The following is a 23358-nucleotide window of genomic DNA, read 5'->3' on the forward strand; positions in this document are numbered from 1 at the left end:
TGTCAACAGCCCACATCATTTGGATATTTGGAAAACAAGGTTTTCTCAACAGTGTTTTTTGTTTTACAAAACGAGTATCTGACACCAATACAATATCAAAGAGCATGAATTACTGAGCACCCATTTTAGGATATTTTCTTAAGGTGAAAAGTTCCTCCCAGATACATGATTGGATGGTCACTTATTGGACAAATCAGCAGATGGTAAAACTATGGATAACTTTAATCATTCCTAAAGAAATGTATTTCCACATTATACATGTTTAACGGGGGAAACAGTCCTTCAGGCTATATTCATGTTACTGATTACAAAGACGAATGTGCAGTGGCTCTTATCTTTCCTGCTGTTTCAGTATTTTCTTTTTAAGAAAGGGAAAAAATGCTTCTCATGAAAACTGCCCTGATTAGGAATAATCTCTTTCATACTTTTCAATAAAATTACACATTGCTTTATAGATTCAGAGGAATATTTTTGAATAATTTCTCAGAGGCCCAACTCTGCACACCAACATCAGTGACTAGAAAAGGTCATTTACCCAAGTTCTGAGTAGCAGCATTGCAAGTTTAAGGAACTATATGTTTTGCAACAGATCTTTAAGACACACTAGGTACAATCCCGCCAAAGGTTAAGTACTTTTAAAGTATCATTGATGGCAAAAGGAAAGTTAAACTTATGTTTAAATATTTCCCATTCAAATCGATGGGACCTAAAAGTATAAAACTTTGGCTAGATCGTAACAATTGCACAGCCAAATATCTTACACTGATAAAATCTATGAAAATCATGGTGCAATTTCAGGGCTTTCATTATCAAAGTTTACAGTTTTTACAATAATGGCAATTCACAAGCACCCGATGAATTTAAATGGATTCTTTCATATGGCACAGGTAACTGTTGAGGCAGGAAATGTTTTGCACAACATATGCATGAAACTACAGAAACATTTATTCATTTCTGGCTTTAGCGGTAATTTATCACAGTAACCCAAAATACATTTCACTTTTATGTATGAAACCTAAATAAAATTTGATGACTATGGCTCTCTCAATTGATTCCCAGGCCAGTTACAGTATCAGCTGTGATCAACATGTCAGGAAGAAGTAGACTAAAATAATAAACACACGTTGTGTGTGGCATTTGCTTTGAACTAGTTCCTGAGGTACATGCACCCTCCCACCCAACAGGCATGCTGCAATCTGATATATACATTCTTTGATATAGAGCTAGCTAGCTAAGTAGGCTTTAAAAGCACTCTTCACAAACTATGCCTTTATCCCAGAAGAGTTGGTTTGCAAGAGTGTGATAATGAAATTGCAGCATGAAGTAAGTTGCTCTCATGGATTAGGTGCTAGAGCTTTGGGTAGTTCTCCCAAGTTATTACTTGAAACTTCATGTCACTTTATTATATAATAGTCTGAAATATCAACTTTCCACAGCAAAATCTAAAATTTAAAAAGATCGTTTAAAAAAAACACTTCCCTTTCATTGCACCTCCATGTAAAATATTGGGTTTTAAAAATAATACACTGCATTTATATGTAGGCCATAGAATCAGCCTTGGGTTCAGTAAGTGCTTTGCACAATAAATGCAAACTAAAAACACTGTAGGCAAAAAAAGGAAGAGAAAGCAGCAATTTTTAAAAGTTAAATTAAATATAAGAACTTCAACAGTAGGTATAAACTGGCTTTATGCAATTACCTTTGCTCAAGTGCAGGACTCTCTTTTCAGTTCCAGCAAAGGCAAATATTTATGCGTCTTAAAAGTTCTATAAAGACCAATTTTATTGCCAATTTTTAAGTGTTCCAGTAAACATACCATTAATTTTTACTAGACATGAATAATTTTTTTGAGTGAAAATAATCTTAATAGTGATTTCTTCTAAGTTTCAAGCATATCTCAATTCCAGATATACAGTACAATTTCAGAAAAGAAAACATTGTCAAGAGTTAAGAAAACAACCTTTTCTCCAACCAACATACACACTTTTCTTCTTGTATTGACGGTGAACTCACCATTTGACATGAACTATTTTGAAGCTTGTTATCTTCTTCAGAACAACATGGATACAGAACAAGCACATTCCAGGTTTTTTGATGTTTTATCAAGTTACCAATCAACATTGCATACACAATCCATGGTCCTGCCTTCTCCCTTCATCATCTTGCATAGCGCTTAATGTAATCTTCCACTTTAGATCGGAAATCCTCCTACACCAGTGAGGGTGGGGGGGAGGAATAGAGAAAGATTTGTCTGCAGAAATATTGGTAACATTTTTGATGAAAGAAAGCATCTGCACTTGGAAATATACGCATTTCAGCCTGCCAATACATGTAAAGAAATAGAATGATTCACTACATTAGACTGTGCAGAGAGATATGAAACTTTATACATCTGAAGCTTGTGTTTCCGTATTTCATGGAAAGTAGATTTAGGAGGTTTTTTTTGGGGGGGAGGGCGAAGACTGAATGCCCACGCCCCCTTCTAATTCTTTTAATTACCAGGTGAGCTTCCTGGTGAGGTGCTGGCCTGGGTGATGGGCCATTAAGGAACGGGACAAAGGAAGGTGGTCTCTGCGAGATGGCAAATGGGTAGGGCCCCCTCCTTCAACTCATGGGTAGTTAGGACAAAAGGCCAGAGTTGAGAGTTGAGTGATGTGAGCTAGAAGCTAGCAGAAAAGCTGCAGATTAGGAAGCCAGAGAGAGTGATGTTTGATTTCTGTTCCGAATCAAAGGTTGCGGCTATGGGGGAAGAAAGGCCATCTTGGGATGTTGATGCTGTAGGCTCAGGTTGTATATATGTGTAAGTAAACCATCTATCATTAAGACACCGCAGGCTCCACTGTGTCTCATTCTGAATGAAACATGAACCCTGGGTGTCACAGACTGGTTCGACGCATACAAGTGCTAGGAAGAACCAGCTGGGGAACCCCAAAGGGAAGAAGGCTCAGAGCCCAGGTATTGGTGGTGGGAGAAGACGACGGCTGGGAGGTGTTGGAAGCTGAAGAGTTAACAGGGTTTAGTGAGCAGGGAGAGTTTGTGGCAGAGAGAAGTCCAGAATCGGAACCAGACGCTGAAGCAGGAAAGGAGGGAGGCCAAGAGGCAGAGAGGAGTCCAGCTGGTGAAGATGTGTGTTTGTCTGCCCCTCCTGCTACAAGAAGATCCCCTCTCCCTGGTCTCCCAGAAGCAGAAGGAGCAAAAACTGCAGGCACAGTCAGAGATTGCTTGGGGAAAGCCCTGGAGAGGAGGGGACTCGCTGTGGGAAGGTGGGGACCTTCAGTTTCTGCTACTGAAGATGAGTTGCTCTGCTCATTAGGCCTGGCACTCCTGTGCAGATCCTGCTTTTTCCTAATCAAGAGTTAATTCTACTTGCTTTGTGTAACTAACAGCTGGCTTGCTTCTGTTGGTAAGTGCATGGAACCCCTGGAATCTCATACCACTCAGAATGAGCTGGCGTGCAAATAGTATGTTCCTGTGGTCTTCAACGGGTCCAGACCCAAGATCTACCTGACTCTCAACTTGTATAATGGGACCCAGTTTCACATATTCATTTTTGATTTATAACTTAATAGCACTAATAAGACACTTTACTTCTATTGAAATGGTAATTCACAAAGCAACATACATAGTGCTACTTCGGCATTAGTATGAAATGAAAACCAGTGATTTTTACACTTTTTCTTAGCCAAAAGACTGAGAAGCTATTGAAAACCAGAGATTGATTGATTGATTCACCATTTCAAATAGACATCTGAGCAAATGTCATTTCAGATTTAATTCCCGGGGGGGGGGGTGATACGTGAAAAGCTAACCCACAGCTCACCTTGTACAACCAAATTGGGGTTTTGTTTTTGTTTTGAGGATCACCATTGTTGAGAAGCCTGCTCACGAAGACAGGTGCTACCAAATGGCAACGGGTGAATGATTGCTTCACTTGCCAATTCTAAGTGCACTTCACTAACTGATATCCAAAACTTTGGTAATATTAGTTGCTAAAAATTGCACTTTTAAGGTTGTGCCACAACAGAGATCAAGGATTCTTTTCTGCAACTCCTTGTCTCAATTCCTGGCGGCTCTGTGTCCACAGTGGATGCTTGTCTTCACTCGATACCCTCCCACAAATTTGTTTTTTAGCTTGTGTTCTGGTGAGCTACAAGGGAAGAATGTTGTGCTGAGTTCTAAGTGGTGGGGTAGATTTTAGCGCGTGGAGGAGGGAATTATTGCTGCTTCTCCTCCGAAGAACAGAAGACCGTTCCTCCTTCTACCCACTACAAAGCAAACGTCTGCATTATAGTCCCAGCATACTTCCAGTTGTAGAGGAAGTCTAGAAAGCCAGAGAAACAGACCAGAAAGTGAACAGAGCGCCCTTACTCCATAGAGAGCTATAGGAAGGTGGGGCATATAGTTGGCCAGAAATGTTCCATTCCTTTTTCTTCTGCCTGCATCTCTCTCTGTTTGCCTCTCTCCTCCCTTCCACAGGCGATGAAGGCTGGGTTTCTTCTTCCTCTGCCTGTCTCTGTTGCTTCCCCACTTGTTTTGTAGCTGATGGAACTGGGGTTTCTTCTTCTCCAGCTGTCTCTGCTTCCCCGCTCGTCTTGCAGCTGAGAGAGACGGGCGTCTTCGTACTCTCCTGCCTTAATATCTCCCCCTCCTGTGCTGCAACTGTGCCAGGAAAGCCGTTGCCACCAGTGGAGTCGAGCAAGTGTAATTGAATTCACTCAAGTAAAATGTGTGTGTGATGTGATTACACTGTACTGTGAAGTTACTGAAAAGCCTTAGAGATGTGGAAAGTGAATTACAGAAAAGTCTTTTTTGCTTTTCATCAACAACTGCCAATTCTTAAGTTCTGCATCTGAATTTTTAGTAGAAAAACAGTGATTTAAATACAGCAGAAACCCTCATGAAGATGCTGCTGCTTGTGCATAACTTCCTGAAAAGGTGACAAGTTCTAAGTGAGTGAATAAAAAACAGGGACTGATTCATACAGCTACTGGACAGATGGTCCCTTTGTGCTCGACTGTCAGGTGTGCAATGCAACCTAATTTGTTCATTAGCACTAACTGTGATTTGTAATGAACTGAACCTTCTGCCTTCTTCCCCACCCCAAAAATATTAATTGCCAAGCAGTAGTACACTTTGCATCACACACAAAATACTGAAGCTGAAACCCAACAAGATATACCCTGGGTGTTCCTAGAGATGTAGGCGCAAGCCGCGTTTTTCAGGTTGTCTTAAAATAGGAGACCCCACATTCCCTTTAGTGCCAAAAGCAACATGCCGTACAGCGTGGGAAACAGGTCCTAGGAGACATTAACCCTTTTTTTTGGTATCTCAGTCTGATTCAAGGTATTCAGGTTACTGTTCAGGTTTGCATGGTGGTGGCTAGACAGCAAACCTTTATAGTAGCAGAACTGAATTTGTGGGCCCTCCTTCCTGAACAGTTGAGAAAAGGGGTGTGTTTGTTGTTTTGGAAAAAATGTAAGACATGTCTTGCTTGCACCTTTGTTCTCAATATTGTTTTCTATTATTCTGGTTATATTGTTGGTATGGAATAATTTTTTCTGCTAACGGAAATGGCTTTGATTGTCCCAGGAAAGTAATATACAGTGGTACCTTGGTTCTCGAACAGCTTAGTTGTCGAACAAATCGGCTCCTGAACGCTGCAAACCTGGAAGTAAGTGTTCCAGTTTGCGAACATTTTTCGGAAGTCAAACGTCCAATGCGGCTTCCGCTTGAGTGCAGGAAACTCCTGCAGCCAATTGGAAGCTATACCTTGATTTTCGAACAGTTTCGGGAGTCAAACGGACTCCTGGAACGGATTACGTTTGAGAACCAAGGTACCACTGCAATAAAAACAATTCATAAAATAAATGAAAAAGAAACTCAGTTATAAACGACACACTAGAAACTCAACAGATTTTACTAAACTGCCTGATCTGTCACCTACTTCTAAGTCCCTGCAACAGCAGAGATCTCTAGATAGTTTCAAAACATTCATTCTCCAATATTTTCACCCATGACTTCCATTTGCTATTTTAGAAAGGTGGGCGGGGTGCAAGATGGCATGAAGGACTCTACACTGCAACCTTTTGTTGTATCTTGTCCACACCCACACCCGTACCCCTTACTTTCAAAATGCATTTATGTCCCATTTTTCCTCCAAGCTGTTGGAGATTCTCTCCCTCCCCATTTCATCTTCAGAATAACCTTTTGGGGTAGGTTAGGCTGAGACACACAGAATAGTCCAAGGTAACTCGGTGAGGGATTTCAACTTTGGTCTCCTAGGTCCTAGTCCTAATGCTAAAACTTGACATTCCAGTAAATTAGTCTTAAGGCAAAAGTGCATGCCAGCTGCTGAATCACTATTACCACTGCAAAATATCTCAGCAGCGTGGTAAGGAGATACCCAAACCCTGAACACCTGTGCACATTTATGCATTGGGCTGGATTTCACTGTGAAAAGGCAGTTTTATGTCTAGTGCTAGAAACTGAAACTCAATCTCAAAAATGTTCTGGAAAGCACAAGAATTGCTAGAGAATGTACTGATGATAGCAGTGCAGAGTCATTCCCTATCAAGTTTTTTTTAACCTCATGTAACCCAATTTTCTTAATATTTTGTACACTTGTCGAATGATCAAAATTAAGTTTAAATCTAAAAATGTACATTTTTATCTCATCCCATTTTTAAGTTATGAGGGTTTGAAATTTCAAAAAATTGACCACTTTGGCCTTGCCGGACTACACAAAAACCTTAAAAGCTCAGCCCAAAATTGAGATATTTCAAAACTAAAAATATCAATCTCCTCAGAACTTCATGGGCTTTAATATGATATGCCACATCATGGGCTTACATTAACTTCTACATTTAAGTTACAATTTTTTTAAAAGAAAGTGATTAAAAAATTAATATGATTAAAAAATTCCCAAAAAATATATTTCGCCATTTTCCAAGAATCAATTTCTGCAGCATAGGCCAACAGTATTGTTCTACAATTGTCTGTGCAATCAGATGCTACCTATGGCTCTTTGGCTATAACTCATTACTGTTCTTACTGAATGACACAATAAACTTTATAGAGTTCACAGTATAATCATGGTGGTTTGGATAGAAAGATGCAAGTGCACAAGTTGAATATACTTCTGCTTGTAGGGTGCTCCCTCCCCTCCCCCAATTCTTCCCACCCATTGCACCTTGCTCCTGCTCCCAGTCACTGTGGAGGGTCACCGAACACTCTGGCACTGGTGGGGGGTGGGTGTGCACAGGGGCTTGCAGGCAGAAAGAGAAGATCCAGGATCCTGCACAAACATTAATGCCATATTATTGTGCAGTGGAGAAGGTAGATCCAAGATCCATTGAATACTTTTTAAATGATGCTTGTTAAATATTGATGCGCAGAAATCATTCCCTGTCAAAGGCTACACAAGAGATTAGAAAATTGAGCCGTATTCTCATAAGAGAATATATTTAGTACACTGCTACTCACCTTGTCGCGTAAATGATGCTCTGCAGCTTCAATATTCAAAGGATCATCAAAATTCAAGAGATCCTGAAGAGAAAAAACCAGACATTTAAGAAAATGGTTGGCTATAACTATCACACAAATGAACTTTGAAACTAACCCTTTCTACCACACGGCAAACTGTTTATGATGTGGTATAATGGTCTGAGGTCATAAAAAAGAGTCAGATGTCTCATAGAGAATGTACAAGCTCTTGGACTGACTCAATGAGATCTCTGGAACCCCATCCATGGAATTTAACGAAAATTCTTATATATACGGAAATTCATAATACAAATTGAAAATCTAAGCATTCAGAGGCTATATACCAATGTTTTACTATTAAGGTGTTTGCAAAGACCTGGTTCAGATGTCACAACCAAGTTAACAGGCTGTGCCTTGGGTTCTTTCCATTCCTTTTACACCCTTAATTCTTTCCCTCACTTGTTTATTTTAAATATTTTCACTTTCATACCACTCTCCCTAGTGGTTTAAAGTAGCTGGTCACAAGAACAGTTATATATTTAAAACCCCATAAAGCTGTACCGGTAGCCTCAGAGAAAAAGCCAACTGACATGAAAGAGGTAGATTTCTTACCCTCTGAAAGCTCAGTAAATAAGTTTTCAATCTTTTTCAAGATTCTATAGTATTGGAATCATAACTGAGAAAGCTTGGGCGACTGCTGTTGCTGTTCTAATGTTACAAGGTTGGAATGGACAACAGAATTTATTGATCAGAATTCCAACAATTGTAAAAACAATGACTAACCACACTAACATTGCCTCCAAAATAGCACTGGAAACCCGCTTCAAACAAGTTTTGAACTCTGCTTTGCAGCTGAATTATGGTTTGCAACAACCATTGTTTGCCCGATTCATATACTCTGGCAAACTATGGTTAACATAAACCAGGAAGTGAGGAAAAGAATTGAAGCGTACAAGGGGAGGAAGGAGTGCAGTAAGTCCACAGCCCACTCATGATGACCGAACAAAGGTGATCTGTGACACTTAACTGAGCCAAAGAGATTGAATTTAGCGCAGAGCAACAGCTGGATAAGAATTAGATAAATAAATCTGGAACCTAAAGGCAAACCAAAACCCTTAGGGAGGCCTACTGCAATTTTTTACTTTAAGACTTTAAGAATCAGGTTGCTATGCCTTATCACAAACAGCTTATGAACACCCACTCCTCCATTTCAACAAAGGTTCACCATTCAGCAGGTTGCGTGTGCATGTGCACACATGCTGTTATCCAAGAACTGGGTGAACAATACTTCAGTTCCAAGCAAGTAACCATGTCAACATTACGTCTCCACAAAATAAATATGTCCATAATTCCATTAACTTTTCACTCAATAAAAACAATGATGAAGTTACCCTATAGGAGAAAGCAACACTCCCAATCTAGCTAAAATTAGTTAAAATAAGGCTGCAGTTCTATAAATTTGTACCTGAATGAATTCCTTCAGAATAGATAGGTATACAAGTGAACTATAAATCCTATGAAAGTAATAGGACTTAAGTGGTTTCAATGGGATTTCCACTATTTCCGTGAGGCTCAATTCAAAGTGTGTGTAGGATTGCAGTCTCAGATATGACTAATTTTAGGTAGTTTTACTAGACAATAAGGTCCAAAGTTCCAAAATGCTCTCTGCAACAAACACTACTACTCTTTTGCAAGAAGGCTAAAATTTAACCTTGTTCAAATCAAAGCAGCCTGAGAGTTGACAATCTCACGCAGTAATTAAGTCACTGTGAGAAGGAGGGGAAAGAAATTATCACTATGGAAACAGAAGATTGTCTGGCAATTATTTTTACAGTGCTGAAAGTGGTATAAAATTGCACCTACCATATTCTGCTTTTCTTGCTATCACTGTTACTCATTATGGATTTTTTTTTAAATCCCCTAAACAAAAATCCCCAAAATTTGGTGTCCTTTAAACAAAAATAAAATATTATACTAGCTTTAAAAACATAGCTCAGGCTTAAATTGCACATGCTATGTGTGATCAGGTCAACTGATATTTTTATTTTTACATAAAAGCTGCCCAAAGCATCCCAAGTTAATTGGACCAGCAGCCCTGAGGGAAGAGGTCATTAGCCTATTCAATCTGAGCAGTATTCAGAACCTGTGATCTGAAACAATCTGTTGTTTACACTTTTTTGCGGGGGGGGGGGGGAAGAGATGTGGATACTTCTTGAAATAGAAATCCTCGTAAAGCACATATACAGCCAATTGCCAAGAGTTCAGAGTATGCCGATTCTACAGCTTGTCAGGCATTACATTTTCCAATGTCTCATGGCTCTTCTGAGTTTATACTGTAGAATGTGCTTAAATTGGGACAGGACACACACAATTCAGTTAATTCACAAAGTCTGCCTTTGAAGTAGAAAGAAAACTTTGATGTAGAAAATATGGTCCTGGGTGCATAATTATTTACAAGGGACGTTTAAAAATGATGCTGTTTCAGACTTCTGGTGGAGCACAGGAAGCTGAAGGGAATCCACTGCTAGCTTGTCAGCCATCAGGGATAATTATTTGTTAATAAGAGGTGGTCAGAATACCTGAGAAGCCAGCCTCAGTTCTGAAGAGACACTCACCCATTGCTATGGGGATGAAGGTGAAACTTCCGGGGAAGGGGCGCTTAGAATAAGGAGTTACAGCAGCTCATACACCGAATAATCGCTCTGAAATGAGGGCGTCGGGTTTGCATCTCCATTGCATTAATTATTTTTAACGGATTGGAAAGAAAAGTAAACTGGACTCTCTATTTGTCAATAGCACCCAGTGATAAAGGTTGCTAAGGACTACTAAAATAATATAGAATATTGTAACAGGCTGGAAATGTCTTTAAGACGCTCTAAATATCTGATAACTTTGAAAAATGTAGATCAGACTGTGACTTTTCAACTGTCTACAACCTATAATTTATGTACTTGATAACTCGCAGTTTCTTTGTGTTGAGTCAATGAGAGACGGTGGCTGAATTCACAGCTGTATCACAGCTCTGGAAGAGAAATCTAGTGATCATGAAGGCTGATTTTGGGCCTCTTGGAACAAATGCTTAAAGAGCAGTTAATGCAGTTGAAATTGGAATTTCGGAGTATGGTTAGAGACATTGGAATGAGGTTACCAGACGTCCCCGTTTCCCGGGGACAGTCCCCAGATTTACAAATCAGTCCCCATACAAAATCCACTGAAGCTGACAAGTGTCCCTTGATTCACTGAAAAAAAGATGGTAACCTTACATTGGAATGCAAATGAGACAAATGGGAGGTGATGTGAGGTTGGATGAAAAACAAGAGGACCCATTTTTAATGAATTATTAAGACTCAGAAAGAGAGGATAAATTCAACCCAGCAGATGGCGATGTGGAGACAGAGATACAAAAATATTAATGGGGAAAGTGCCTGTCGTAAACTCATGAGCCGAAAATCATTCAAAAATAAAAAATGCTCACATCGAAACGTCCTTAAAGAGAAGTCAGATGAAAATGTTGCCTATCTCCTGAAGGAAGATTGATTAAAAAACTGGAAAAGCAGGAGAGAAAAGCACGAGGTTATGATTTATGGATTAAGCATCAGGCAAATAAATGTGAACTCTCATTTTATTGAGATGTGCTGGAATCCACAAAAAGAAGTATCCCATAAGAAACTGGAGAAATATTAGTTTGGGACATTCTAAAATGAAACGTCATATTGAACTGATCGAGTATCAGAACTGGCGATGTTTGAGGCCTGCAGAGGAAATTTGAAGGAATACCATTAGCAGATGGCAGAAAGCTGCATAGCACTTGCAGCTAGGAGTTACTATGGAGTCTATCTGCCAAATGTTGGAAACAACTGCATTATACATAATTGGCAGAAAGAAAGTGGAAGTACCTCTCCCCCCTTATTATTTAAGTTTTTTTATAGTTTGTTTTGATTAATATTAAATTATGTAAGGATGAGATGAGATGACAATATGATATGAAGATAAAGGTAAAGGTACCCCTGCCCGTACAGGCCAGTCTTGACAGACTCTGGGGTTGTGCGCCCATCTCACTCTATAGGCCGGGGGCCAGCGCTGTCCGGAGACACTTCCGGGTCACGTGGCCAGCTTGACATTGCTGCTCTGGCGAGCCTGCACCAGCGCAGCACACGGAACACCGTTTACCTTCCCGCTAGTAAGCGGTCCCTATTTATCTACTTGCACCCGAGAGTGCTTTCGAACTGCTAGGTTGGCAGGCGCTGGGACCGAACAACGGGAGCGCACCCCGCCGCGGGGATTCAAACCGCCGACCTTTCGATCAGCAAGCCCTAGGCGCTGAGGCTTTTACCCACAGCGCCACCCGCGTCCCATGATATGAAGATACATACAGAGAAAAAAATGATAGAAGAGATCTGTGTGAGAGACAGAATCGAGTGGTTTTTCTCAGGGTGTGAGGCTGATAAAGATGGGAACTGTCCCAGGGTGGGAGCTGGGAAGATGTGGATTTATGTTTGTGAACTGAAAATTAAGATAGAAGGTTGAAAAAATATAAAATTTTGTTTTTGTGTGAGAGTGTGTCCCCCACTTTTCTTTTCCTTTTTATTATTTTGCTCTTTTTGAATATTAGCTTTGTTTGGTTTTTATTATATGTTGAAAGCCTTTAATAAAATTGAATAAAAATGATACTGTTTCTTCCTCTGAGTAGACTGTCAATACCTTATAATCATTAGATTTCCCAGCGTCAAAGACATAAAAATAAACCATATATCTCTACTTCAGATTGCAAGTTGGACAGCAGAGCAGAAATATGTTCCATCTGATGCTGTAACTACATAACTTTAAAGCATAGCTGTCAATATTTCCCTTTTTAAAAGGGAAATTCCCTTATTCCGAATAGATTTTCCCTTAGAAAAAGGGAAAAGTTGACAGCTATGCTTTAAAGGGAAAAAAGCAATTAAGACCTTATTTATCCTTCTTTTTACTTTCCAGAAAAATAGCATGAATGTTTGATCACAGAAATGTTAATTTAAAGAAGCAAGAGTACATAGATTCAGATTTGTTTATATCTTATCATCCCAGAAGTTTACATAAGGTAACTGTTCCCTGACAGTAACATCCATAGAAGTTAACTGAGAGCCCAATAAAACCACAACATAAACTTAAAACGCCAAATTTACAGAAGAGTCGGGGTCGACCCAGGACAGCAGATCCCGATGTGGATCATTATTCCTTTTTCTTTAACAGGGAGGAAGGCGCCATTTTGTAGTTCACCTTAGGTGCCAAAATGCCTGAGAAGAGTACATACTTTCTTGTCAATGTGATTTGCTAGGGGAAGTAGGCTCCTGATGTTTATAAGGACTACAAAGAGTCTTGTAACACTCTGAAGAGAAATAATTTCATTAGGGCATAAGCTTTAGTACAGTCTACCTAATCAAGTGCATGCAATGAGACTCTAGTTCACTGAAGCTTATGCAATCATAAATAAGATGATGGTATTTCAGGCCCTACAACACCTTTGATGCAACAAATTCACACGGTAACTCTTCTAGAAGCTGTAAGCACTGTTTTCTTTTGCAAAGGGAAAGTGTGATGAGGCCAACTGAAAAAGATCTCAGCCAGTGCACTTGTTACTTACAGTAAATAATGAATTTAATCCCCAAACAACATCCTGAAAAGAAAAAGAAGTGGATTCAGTCAAAGAAGTTGAACAACGCAACTTACTTATATTGAATTATAGCATAAAATGTTCAGTAAATTTTGAGCTTTCCATAAAGAATGTAAAAAACAACAACACCCGACCCTTATGTAAAGCATTTAATTTCAAGGTATCTATGAGGCAAAGTCTATGGTGGGGAAAGCGAACCATTTCCAGCATGACCGTACGGTGGAATAGGCTTTATCCCACTTCTCCCAATACTCCCTTCTGCCTTAACAAGACAACCTCTCACATCCACTTCATAGGTGAACAGGGGCATATGACTCAGAGAAATCAAAACTTTCATAGAACACAAAAAAATACAGCTTGGGTTAAAAAAATAAACAATGAAACCACATTTAGGTCCCATTTATTTATTGGAAGAGGCAAGAAACTAATCTTATTAGAGAGCATGTATTCACCATTCAAATCAAGATAACAAAAAATTGTTAAAATTTGCCCTGAAGATTTATACAAATGTTTCTGATTTATGAATGTTTTCACCTGATAATGATTATCACATTTGTATGTTTAAGATAATACTACCTTTAATGTTCTAGTTGGAGCCCAGCCAGTGCCATCAATTGAATGTTCTCTCAATAAACTGAAATAAAGATGCAAATACATATTATACACTGAATTCATATGTGCTTTACTTACTCTAGGATTTAAGGGACAAATTAAATGCACAGACAACTGCCTTCTAAGGAATGACAGGAATTTTGATATTAATAGCTGAAAAGTCATTTGTATGTATGTGTACCCCTACATATAGGTGACTGCACACAAACTTGGCAAATAGTGTAAGCAGCTGGTCTTGTCCCACCTCATATCATTTGGAGATACATTCTGACTAATCTGTCTTTCATCAAGGTTCTTAATTCAATCAGTCCATTTTGCTCCCACAATTTTGTATCAACTGGTTGTGATTGCAATTGTTTTAATCTGTTTTTAATGTTGCATTTTACGTTGCAATAACCAGCCCTGGGCCTTTGTGGTAAAGGGTGGGTAATGAATCTAACTACAGTGGTGCCCCGCAAGACGAATGCCTCGCAAGACGAAAGGGTTTTCCGTTTTTTGAGTCGTTCCACAAGACGAATTTCCCTATGGGCTTGCTTCGCAAGACGAAACGTCTTGCGAGTTCTTGCAAGTTTGTTTCCTTTTTCTTAAAGCCGCTAAGCCGTTAATAGCCGCTAAGCCGCTAATAGCCGCTAAGCCACTAATAGCCGTGCTTCGCAAGACGAAAAAACCGCAAGGCGAAGAGACTCGCGGAACGGATTAATTTCGTCTTGCGAGGCACCACTGTAATATAAAATTGTAAGATGTTGTCACGCTGCAGTTCACTTGGCCACAGACAGGTGACGCTGCAAACCACAGTGTGGCAAAGAGGTGGTGGATGGGCAGCCCAAGCAAAGCCACCAGACTGGGTTACAGCAGCAGCCACCCTGCTCTGCTGTCAGTCCTCCTTTCAGCCCTGGGGCCTCTGCCTCCAGGATCCACATCTCCCAACTGGTTGGCTCTGCTATCGGTCACTTTGGAGAAGAGAAGGAAATATTATCCCCACCCACCAATTCATTGCAGGGGGCGGGGCCTTGCAATCCCCCAAAGGGCTTTTGTCATAACTTTGTGTGTGGTAGTTGGAGAAAGTGATGGGGATGAGTTCCCTGGTCATTTTCTGCCAGCCTTTGTCCTGCTTCAGGCTGTTGTGGGTTTGCAAAACCCCAAAAAGCTTTTTGTCTTAGTGTTAGAGAAGCAATTGGGATGGTTTTCCTGATTGCTTCTCTGCCTATCTGGTAGCCTGGACACGCATTTTTAAGGGAGAGAAAGGTGACCAAGAAATGCATTTGGGTAGATCGAGAGAGGAAGGGAGGTTTGTGTCTGTCTGTCTGTCTGTCTGTGGTGAGTGCATGTGTGACCAACAGAAGGTGAGTTTTGGGTGCAAGTCATTTGAATCCCCTCTCTGATTCTTCTTCATTGTTTGTTTAGTCTGGCTTGCACGTTTTCTTTTCTTTTCTTCCTCAGTGGGATTCCCTGCCCACTTGGTAGCAGCAAATGCAATGCAACTGCTAGCCTAAGCCCAGTCCCACTTATTCCTCTGCTAGGCCTTTTCAGTTGATGGAGACCCACCAACCTTTGCTGGCCGCAATATGGTGTGTATCAGTGTCTCACATGTGCATAGGTTAGGGGAGGAAAGTGAAATGGCACCTTTCCTGTGGGAAATGCCTGTGTACATTCAGCTTGGTAAGATGTTGTAGCCTCTCTTCTTTTATTGCAGCAGGTGGAACTTGCTCTTTAGCAAGATCCAAATACAGTGGTACCTCGCAAGACGAATGCCTCGCAAGACAAAAAACTCGCTAGACGAAAGGTTTTTCCGTTTTCGAGTTGCCTCGCAAGACGAATTTCCCTATGGGCTTGCTTCGCAAGACGAAAACGTCTCGCGACTTTGTTTCCTTTGTCTAAAAACCGTTAAAACAAAGGGTGCTTAGCTTGAACAGCTGCAGTTGCGACTTGACTTCGAGGAGCAACTGTTAGCACGTGGTTTGGTAGCCTTTTCTCAGACTTTGCTCACTTTTGAAGCTTTTCCAAAACTTTTCCAGAACTTCTCTTGCATCCATTTGGTAAGTTAAACTTTTAAAACTTTTTTGGGGGGTTTTGGATTTTGGGTTGGGGTGTTTGGGATTCAAGGACTTGGTGTTGTGGGGGGGGGGTTGCGATAATCTGGGAGCTTGTGGGGCTTTTTTGGGAATTTTTATGATTTTCTGTGACCATTGGGCCAGGTTGCTTTTTTTTCAAAAAATTTTTTTCTGAGTTTGAATTTCTGAGTGCTGGCTGGCTGGGGGAACAGTTGGAGAGGTTTCTGCAGGAATCTGGGACCATTGAGCCATGTTGTTATTTTTTGAATTTTTTTTGTCTGGGTGGGGGAACAGTTGGGGAGGGGTTTGCAGCAGTTGGGGAGGGGCTGGGGGAGCAGTTGGGGAGGGGTTTGCAATTTCTGTGTGGTGGGTGGGTGGGTGTCTGTGGGAACAGTTGAGGTTTTTGAAGACTTTGGTGAATTTTGAAGCTTTTCCAAAACTTATTTTGCAGCCATTTGAGGTTTCTGAAGACTTCGGTGATTGATTGTTGAAGCTTTTCCAGAACTTCTCTTGCATCCATTTGGTAAGTTAAACTTTTAAAACTTTTTTGGGGGGTTTTGGATTTTGGGTTGGGGTGTTTGGGATTCAAGGACTTGGTTCTGGGTTTTAATTTCTGTGTGGTGGGTGGCTGGGTGCTTTTGAATTTTTTGGATTTGAAGCACATCACTGATTTTTTTTTCTTTTTTTTCTGAGTTTACGAAGGTAGGAGCTGTGCTGCCATGGGACCCAAGAAGACTGCTGCTGCGGTGGCCGGCGAGAGGAAGGAGGAGAAGGTGACGCTGGAAATGAAGAAGGAGATCATCCGGAAGCACGACGGCGGAATGTGTGTGACGGACATCGCCAGGGAGTACGGGAGGAATCCATCAACCATCAGGACCATCCTGAAGATGAGGGAGAAGATCCTGGCAACTGATGCAGCCAAGGGAGTCACCAGGATCGTGAAGAACCGCCCAGCTGTTCTGGAGGAGGTCGAGAAGTTGCTGCTCATCTGGATAGAAGAGAAGCAGCGTGCAGGGGACACAGTGACTGAGGCCGTCATTTGTGAGAAGGCCAAGGCCTTGCACGCTGACCTCATCCGGGAACAGTCAGGAACCTCAGGCGAGCCAGAAGTCTTCAAGGCAAGCAGAGGTTGGTTTGACCGGTTCAAGACAAGATCTGGCATCCACAGCGTGGTCAGGCATGGAGAGGCTGCCAGTTCTGATGTTCCTGCGGCTGAAGACTTTGCAGCGGAGTTCCTGGAGGTTGTGTCCTCCAAAGAACTGAGGGACATTTGCCAGAAGTGGAAAGATGTGCAGGCTTTTGCACAGTGGCACCACCCTGACAAGGACCTGACACGTGACCTTGCGAACACTTTTGATACGAGGGTCATGTCGTCTTTCAGGGAGGTGCTGAAAAGGCGGATGAAGCAGCAGACTATGGACAGGTTCTTGAGCAAGAAGCAAAGAGTGGAAGAGGAGCCTTCTTCGAGTGGTCCCCCAGAGTCTTAGAAAATGTACTGTACACTTTGTTGATTTTTAAATGTTTTTCTGTCATGTTTATAAAGTTAATTTATTTTCCCTTCAATTTTTGAACTGCTCTTTACAGTATGTGTGACTTTAAAGAGCAGTTAATAAACTGTTGTTGTACCAAATTTGGCTTTGTTTGGACTTTTTTTGACCATAGGAACGCATTAATTGATTTTCAATGCATTCCTATGGGATTTCGTGATTCGCAAGACGAAAAATTCGCTAGACGACAAAACTTGCGGAACGAATTAATTTCGTCTTGCGGGGCACCACTGTAGCACAGCATTTAAAGCAAACAAAGCTCTTGGCAGAGAGTTGGCTGCATTAGCCAGGTTGGTTCAGCTACAGACCATCATAAAGCAGGCTTCTGTATGGGTGGGTGGTTTGTTTGTTGTTTTACAAACATTACTGCCTGGTGTGGCGTTTGAGCAAACCAGGAGAAACTTTTCATGCATACTTATGCTGAAGTAATTCCCACTTGGGGAGGAGCCATTTGACAGTGATATATGCTCTTCCACCTACATACTCACAAGAAATAGCCATTTCATCTACTGGCATTTAACTCTGACAATAGAATAAGAGAAGTGAGCTATAAAAATTGTTTATTACCTTAAACAGATTTCCCCTGTCTCCGTGATGTTGGGATGCCAAATTCTAGTCAAACATTTCACTTTGGGAGGCTGCCAGAAAATAAAACATAAGATTACAAAGCTGCCCAAGCTGAAGGACAAATCAGGAGATCACATTGTATTGGACAGCTGCTCTCCAGAAATTTGCACCGTGTGCCACCCCACAGCCCGCACCCCCCCCCCAGTTACTTATCCAGAAAACAATCGGAAGCCGCACTTTGGTTTCCAAACGTTTTGAAAGTTGAACGGACTTCTGGAATGGATTCTGGTTTACATTTGTGGGGGAAATCTGTTTTATCATCATCATCATCAAAACGTGACACGTATTTAAATTTGCCAGTCTAGTAACCCTCACTCCATGTTCCTTATAATCCTTGCCACATCAACATTGGCAAACACTAAGTAACATTTATGGCAGATTATGAAGCAGCAACATGCTGAATCTGTTCAGAGAAGATCTACAACTACAATCCTTGAGTACACTTAATTTAGCTCTCTAGAATCTCGTTAAAAATAAATGCTCTTCAGTTCATATGATTTTTTTCCGTTGTGTGCATGAAGGTCTGAGTAGGTGCAAGGGTGTGGTGGTAAATGTAAGAGATTATTATTATCATTAATTTATTGATCACCTTTTATACAATTATCTCAGGGTCATATACAATAAAAACAGCAATTTAAAAACATGATCAAGGAACAATATGGGAGGAAGAGACACTTAAAATAGCAATATTCGCTCCCCGTTTTATTTTGTGGCCAGGTTCAGTCCCAGTTAACCTGCAGCCAGAAACCTCAATAAGGATGGATGGAGGAGCGCTTTTTCTTTTGCGGCTTTTTTACTGAAGTGAGTAGCTGTTATAGTAACATTCTGTATTATTATTTTTTAGAAATCAGCTCTGCAAAACTCAGACAAATGTGACTACCAAACATATTTTAAAATAAGATGATCAATTCAAGTAATTTATTATAACTAATAACCATCTAACTTAATTAGACTCGTTAGATTCTAAAGTCAATCCAATATTTCTATTTTCTCTCTCTTTCATCCCCACAAATCTTTGTATCACATACTTAAACTGATTAAACAAACAGATTCTTTATAAACACTGGAAAATACAATTATAATATGCAGCTCCAAAATAATCCTTACTGGTAAAAACAACAGCTAACTCTTTCAGAAATTAATTTCATAGCTCTGCCAATCATATTCACACATTCAGACTTCAGCTGCTGTTGTGTATTTGACTGCAATTACCAGGCTTATTTTTTCATCCAGAAAAGGTGTGAAAAACATTAACAAGAATACTTATTTTTCTATAAAAGTTGATTATGCGAGGCAAAAAATACAACAAGAGCCTGGTGATAATGTTGTAGCAGCTGCTATTTATATAATCCTATTCTCAGAAACCTTAAACCACAAACACATATGTGTACCTTTCACTTGAGAGCAAATCCAAGGAAGGCTAATTTTTTTATTTCAGATTTTATCAACAATTTTATTTCTGCTTTCAAAATAATAATTAAAACAAAAACTGTCTAATGATTCACAATGGGCAGAGCAGGAAGCAGCTGAAGACACTATCTAGTACAGGCACCCCCAAACTCGGCCCTCAAAGTGTTTTGGGACTACAATTCCCATCATCCCTGACCACGGGTTCTGTTAGCTAAGGATCATGGGAGTTGTAGTCCCAAAACATCTGGAGGGACAAGTCTGGGGATGCCAGATCTAGTATCTCATGATTCTGACCTTCACATTTTCCCAGCATAAGCAGGAATGCTTTCCTCTCATTCTCCTTTCAGCACCTCCTGCTTGCTACAATTACCAGATCTTACATAAAGGATCCGCTTTATTAAATAGATCTTAACATTCAATTCAGAATGGTATCTTGCATGCTCTTCAGAAATAGAAAAAGAGTATATTAGTATACGTTATGCAAAATAGTTTTCTCTTGATAACTGCAGAATTATACCCATATCTGATGAGATTTAATTCAAGAGAATTGCTCTTCAGTGTTGAAAATTTCCCAAGTATCACACAAAACTCATTCACACTTTTACAAATTCTTAATGGATAAAGAATATGAATAACCTGGGAGTTCTGGGTCTGCTGCAGGCTATGGTGGATGCCGGGGATCGCTTGTCCTGAGCAACCTAATTGCTGCGAGGAGGCGGAAAGGGAGCGCGGGCAAAACACCTTCTCTAAAAAGCCCGGAAGGAACATTTGGGTTCTGAAGGGTCCAGCAGTCTCGGAGAAGGCTCTCTAGGGCAGTGTTTCCCAACCTTGGGCCTCCAGCTGTTTTTGAACTACAATTCCCATCATCCCTGACCACTGGTCTTGCTAGCTAGGGATGATGGGAGTTGTAGTCCAAAAACAGCTGGATGCCCAAGGTTGGGAAACACTGCTCTAGGAGCCCCCAAAGCTCTGGAGGGAGCAGCGAGAGCACCAAGATTGAACACAGACCTCACAGCAAAATGCCTCAAGTGCCCCCATTAAAGCAGCGACTTCTTTAAAAAGTAAAAGGAAATCGGACCAATTTGGACAAGATAATTTTTTAAAAAATATATATTTAAGAAGAATTTATCAATTGGATCCACACCAGGGAGGTAAAGAGGATGTCCCCCCCGGGAGGCGTGTATCAATCGGCATGGAATAAAATCTGCAGGGGCTAAGAAAAGTATAAATAAATTACCCACTAATGATTTTTCTTTTTAAGCATTCCACTGGATGAATTGAATTAACATTGTGATTTGAGCTAATACTGAATGCATAAGTTTAAGACTTTATAGTGCTTTTCCAGCAAGTTTGCCAAACTGGAAATGAATTTCAGACATTGGGGTGATAAGAGAAGAAAGCAGGACGTGAACTTTGAATTATTCATCTTAATACTTTAAGAAACATATTTATTTCCTTTGCTACTTTTTATGAACTAAAAGAGACAGAAACTGTATTTATGGATTTAAAATTTTAAATTAGGACTGGTTTGGAAATATTTTTAGAGCACATCATAATCGGACGGTTAAATATTTTTATTTTTATTATTTGGGTCCAAGAGATCAGAAACAATTTGGAGATGGGGCAATTTATTTATTTTTAAATGAACCTTGTCTGTGTAATTGGTGGGCTTTTTGAAGAAGCTGAAGAAAAGGGAAAAGGAGACTTGGTGCAAAAAGATCTTAAACTTCCTCTCTCTCTCTCTCTCATACACACACACGTGGATATTATGAGGGCTTTTTGAAGATGCTGAAGAAAGATACACTGTGGAACGATACCGTTTTAGTGATTGGAAAAGGAGATTTTTAAAACTTTCACATCAGCTAAAAAAAAGTTTGGATTAAAGGTTATTTTATTTTTTATTTTCTTAGATCCTGGGAAATCGTGTGAATTGCAGATAAAGGAGGGAAAACTCCTTTATTTATTCCCTCCTTGCAGATAAAGGAGGGAAAACAGGAAATAAGAAACCAAAACAATAGATAAGAGGGAAAGCAGAGTGAGAGAACAAGGACAGAAACAGAAGCGACACAGTGTGGCTGGAAAAATAATTACAGGGGTTTTTTTTTTTGGCTTTTTCTTTTTTTTAAGTACTTTCTCATAAGAAAGGAGAGCTCGCCACCTATTGGTATTTTGATATAAGTATTGATTGTCTTTTTATATAGAAATTGAGAACTGAAGTCTAAAATATTCTTTAAACTTATTTAAAACTATTTAATTATGTAAAATAAAAACCAAAAATTATTTTGCATTTTGTAACTTTTTTAAAAAAGGAAAAAAAATCTTTTTTGATAAAATCATGGCTAATACAGCAAAAAAAACCCACCATGAGGCCCAACTACAAAACCAGGTCAAAGAAAAGGTTCAATTACAGAAGGGGACACAAAGTCTGATTTAATGATAATTTTATTAGAAATGAGGAAAGAAATGAAGGGAGGAATACAGAGACTGGAACAGAAAACAGATAATAACACTGCTGAGGTCGCAAATTTGACAACAGAAATTAAAGAACTGTCACATAAAACATTAGAATTGGAAAAAACAGTGCAAGAATTAAAGCTTAAAACCTCCAATTTGTATGAATCTTCCAAGAAAGTACAAGTGAAGGCAAGAGACAAAAAGGGAGCAAGAGAGGTTGAAGAAAAAGATGTTTAAAATAGCATTTGTAAAAAAGAAGAAGCTTTTCTTCTGGGAATTATAGGGGTGGTCCTACCTAAACAGTACAGAAATTTATTTATGTATGAAAGTACAGTGTCAAGAATGTTATTTGCCTAAAAATGGAAAGAAGAAGTACTGATGAAAGAAGAATGGATACAAAAACTTATGGACTATTGAGAAATGGCAAAAATTACCGGAAAAATAAGAAATCAAGATAACAAACTTTTTACAAAAGAATGGAAATGGTTTATTGAATATGTACAAATAAACTGTGAACAGGTAAGAACATTGGCAGGATTATTGTAATAACCTGCAGTTTCATAAGAATACACAAATAAAAGAATAAGATAAGTTAATTTAGAATATGCAGGAAATGATAAAAATAAATTTAAGGAACTGCAGAAAGAGGAGGAAGGAAGTCTAGTTTTGAAATGTTAAAATGACTGTAAAACTATTGAAATGTATATAACTGAAAATCATTTTTTTTTAAAAAAGAATATGAATAACCTGGACAATATGGCCCTAATCAAGTACAGTGCCATACAGTTAAAAACCAACTGCTTTTCGAAGCCTATTGTAAAAGGAAACTCAGTAAGTATTAAACTGTTCTAATTACTTACCACCATATTATAGGCATCAGGAACTTCAATTTCAAACTGAAATGTTCCATTTTGATAATAACCTTCATCTGTTAAAGGAAAAACAGAAGCTTAAAGGAAATATGCAGCAGCACAGAAAAGACAGTGATCTAGGGACGTTACAGGTGAAATCCAATGGGGTCCATCTGCCAACGGAAGGAACGGTGTGTTGGGGGACACTCTGGAGCGGATGTGGAGGGTCGGGGTTGAGGGAGAGAGAGGAAGGGAAAGCCCTGTTGGATGTCACCCTCTGCTCATAATTTTTTTCTAACCAAAGGTGGTGAAAGTCCAAGACAACTGGCTTTAGCACCCTATGTTCTTAAGCATATTTCAGCTAGATGAGGCTTATGGTCAAAGTAGATGTGATGGCAGCAGAACATAAGGAAAGTCTTGCTAGATCAGTACAACATCCTGGTCTCATAGCAGCCAACCAGATGGCTATGGGAAGCCCAAAAGGCAGGGCTGGGGAGGGAGGGAGGGAGTTCAAAGAAGGACGAAGGCAGACTAGAGTCCACTGGGATCATGGAACCTTGGAAGAATTAGAATGGACAACTGGGGAAACAGGGTAGTTCTGGGCAAGTGACTTGGGAAGTAAATGAATATGCATCTAGAATCACCACCCATATTTGTTTGTTCTGTCATATTGT

General features: G+C 39.9%; 1 protein-coding gene across 4 annotated transcripts in view; it reads right to left on the reverse strand.

Moving 5' to 3' along the window:
* Positions 1-204: 204 nt before the first annotated feature.
* Positions 205-23358, reverse strand: part of UBE2F (ubiquitin conjugating enzyme E2 F (putative)) — a 30889-nt gene continuing 7735 nt past the window's right edge. For 2 of the 4 annotated variants that reach the window (XM_028704559.2, XM_028704574.2), the window contains 6 exons: positions 22694-22761; positions 17910-17980; positions 13709-13766; positions 13103-13135; positions 7483-7545; positions 2450-7294 (listed from right to left, as the gene is read on the reverse strand). In XM_028704559.2, coding sequence (XP_028560392.1) covers positions 7220-7294; positions 7483-7545; positions 13103-13135; positions 13709-13766; positions 17910-17980; positions 22694-22761 — 368 coding nt within the window. In that variant the 3' untranslated portion in view covers positions 2450-7219. Of the gene's footprint in view, positions 2209-2449; positions 7295-7482; positions 7546-9345; positions 9432-13102; positions 13136-13708; positions 13767-17909; positions 17981-22693; positions 22762-23358 lie in introns of those variants that run through there. The other 2 variants (XR_013390806.1, XM_028704555.2) reach the window with 2 other exon arrangements.

The sequence above is a fragment of the Podarcis muralis genome, chromosome 1 (genome assembly GCF_964188315.1).
Source record: "Podarcis muralis chromosome 1, rPodMur119.hap1.1, whole genome shotgun sequence".
In the NCBI taxonomy this organism is placed as follows: Eukaryota; Metazoa; Chordata; class Lepidosauria; order Squamata; family Lacertidae; genus Podarcis; species Podarcis muralis.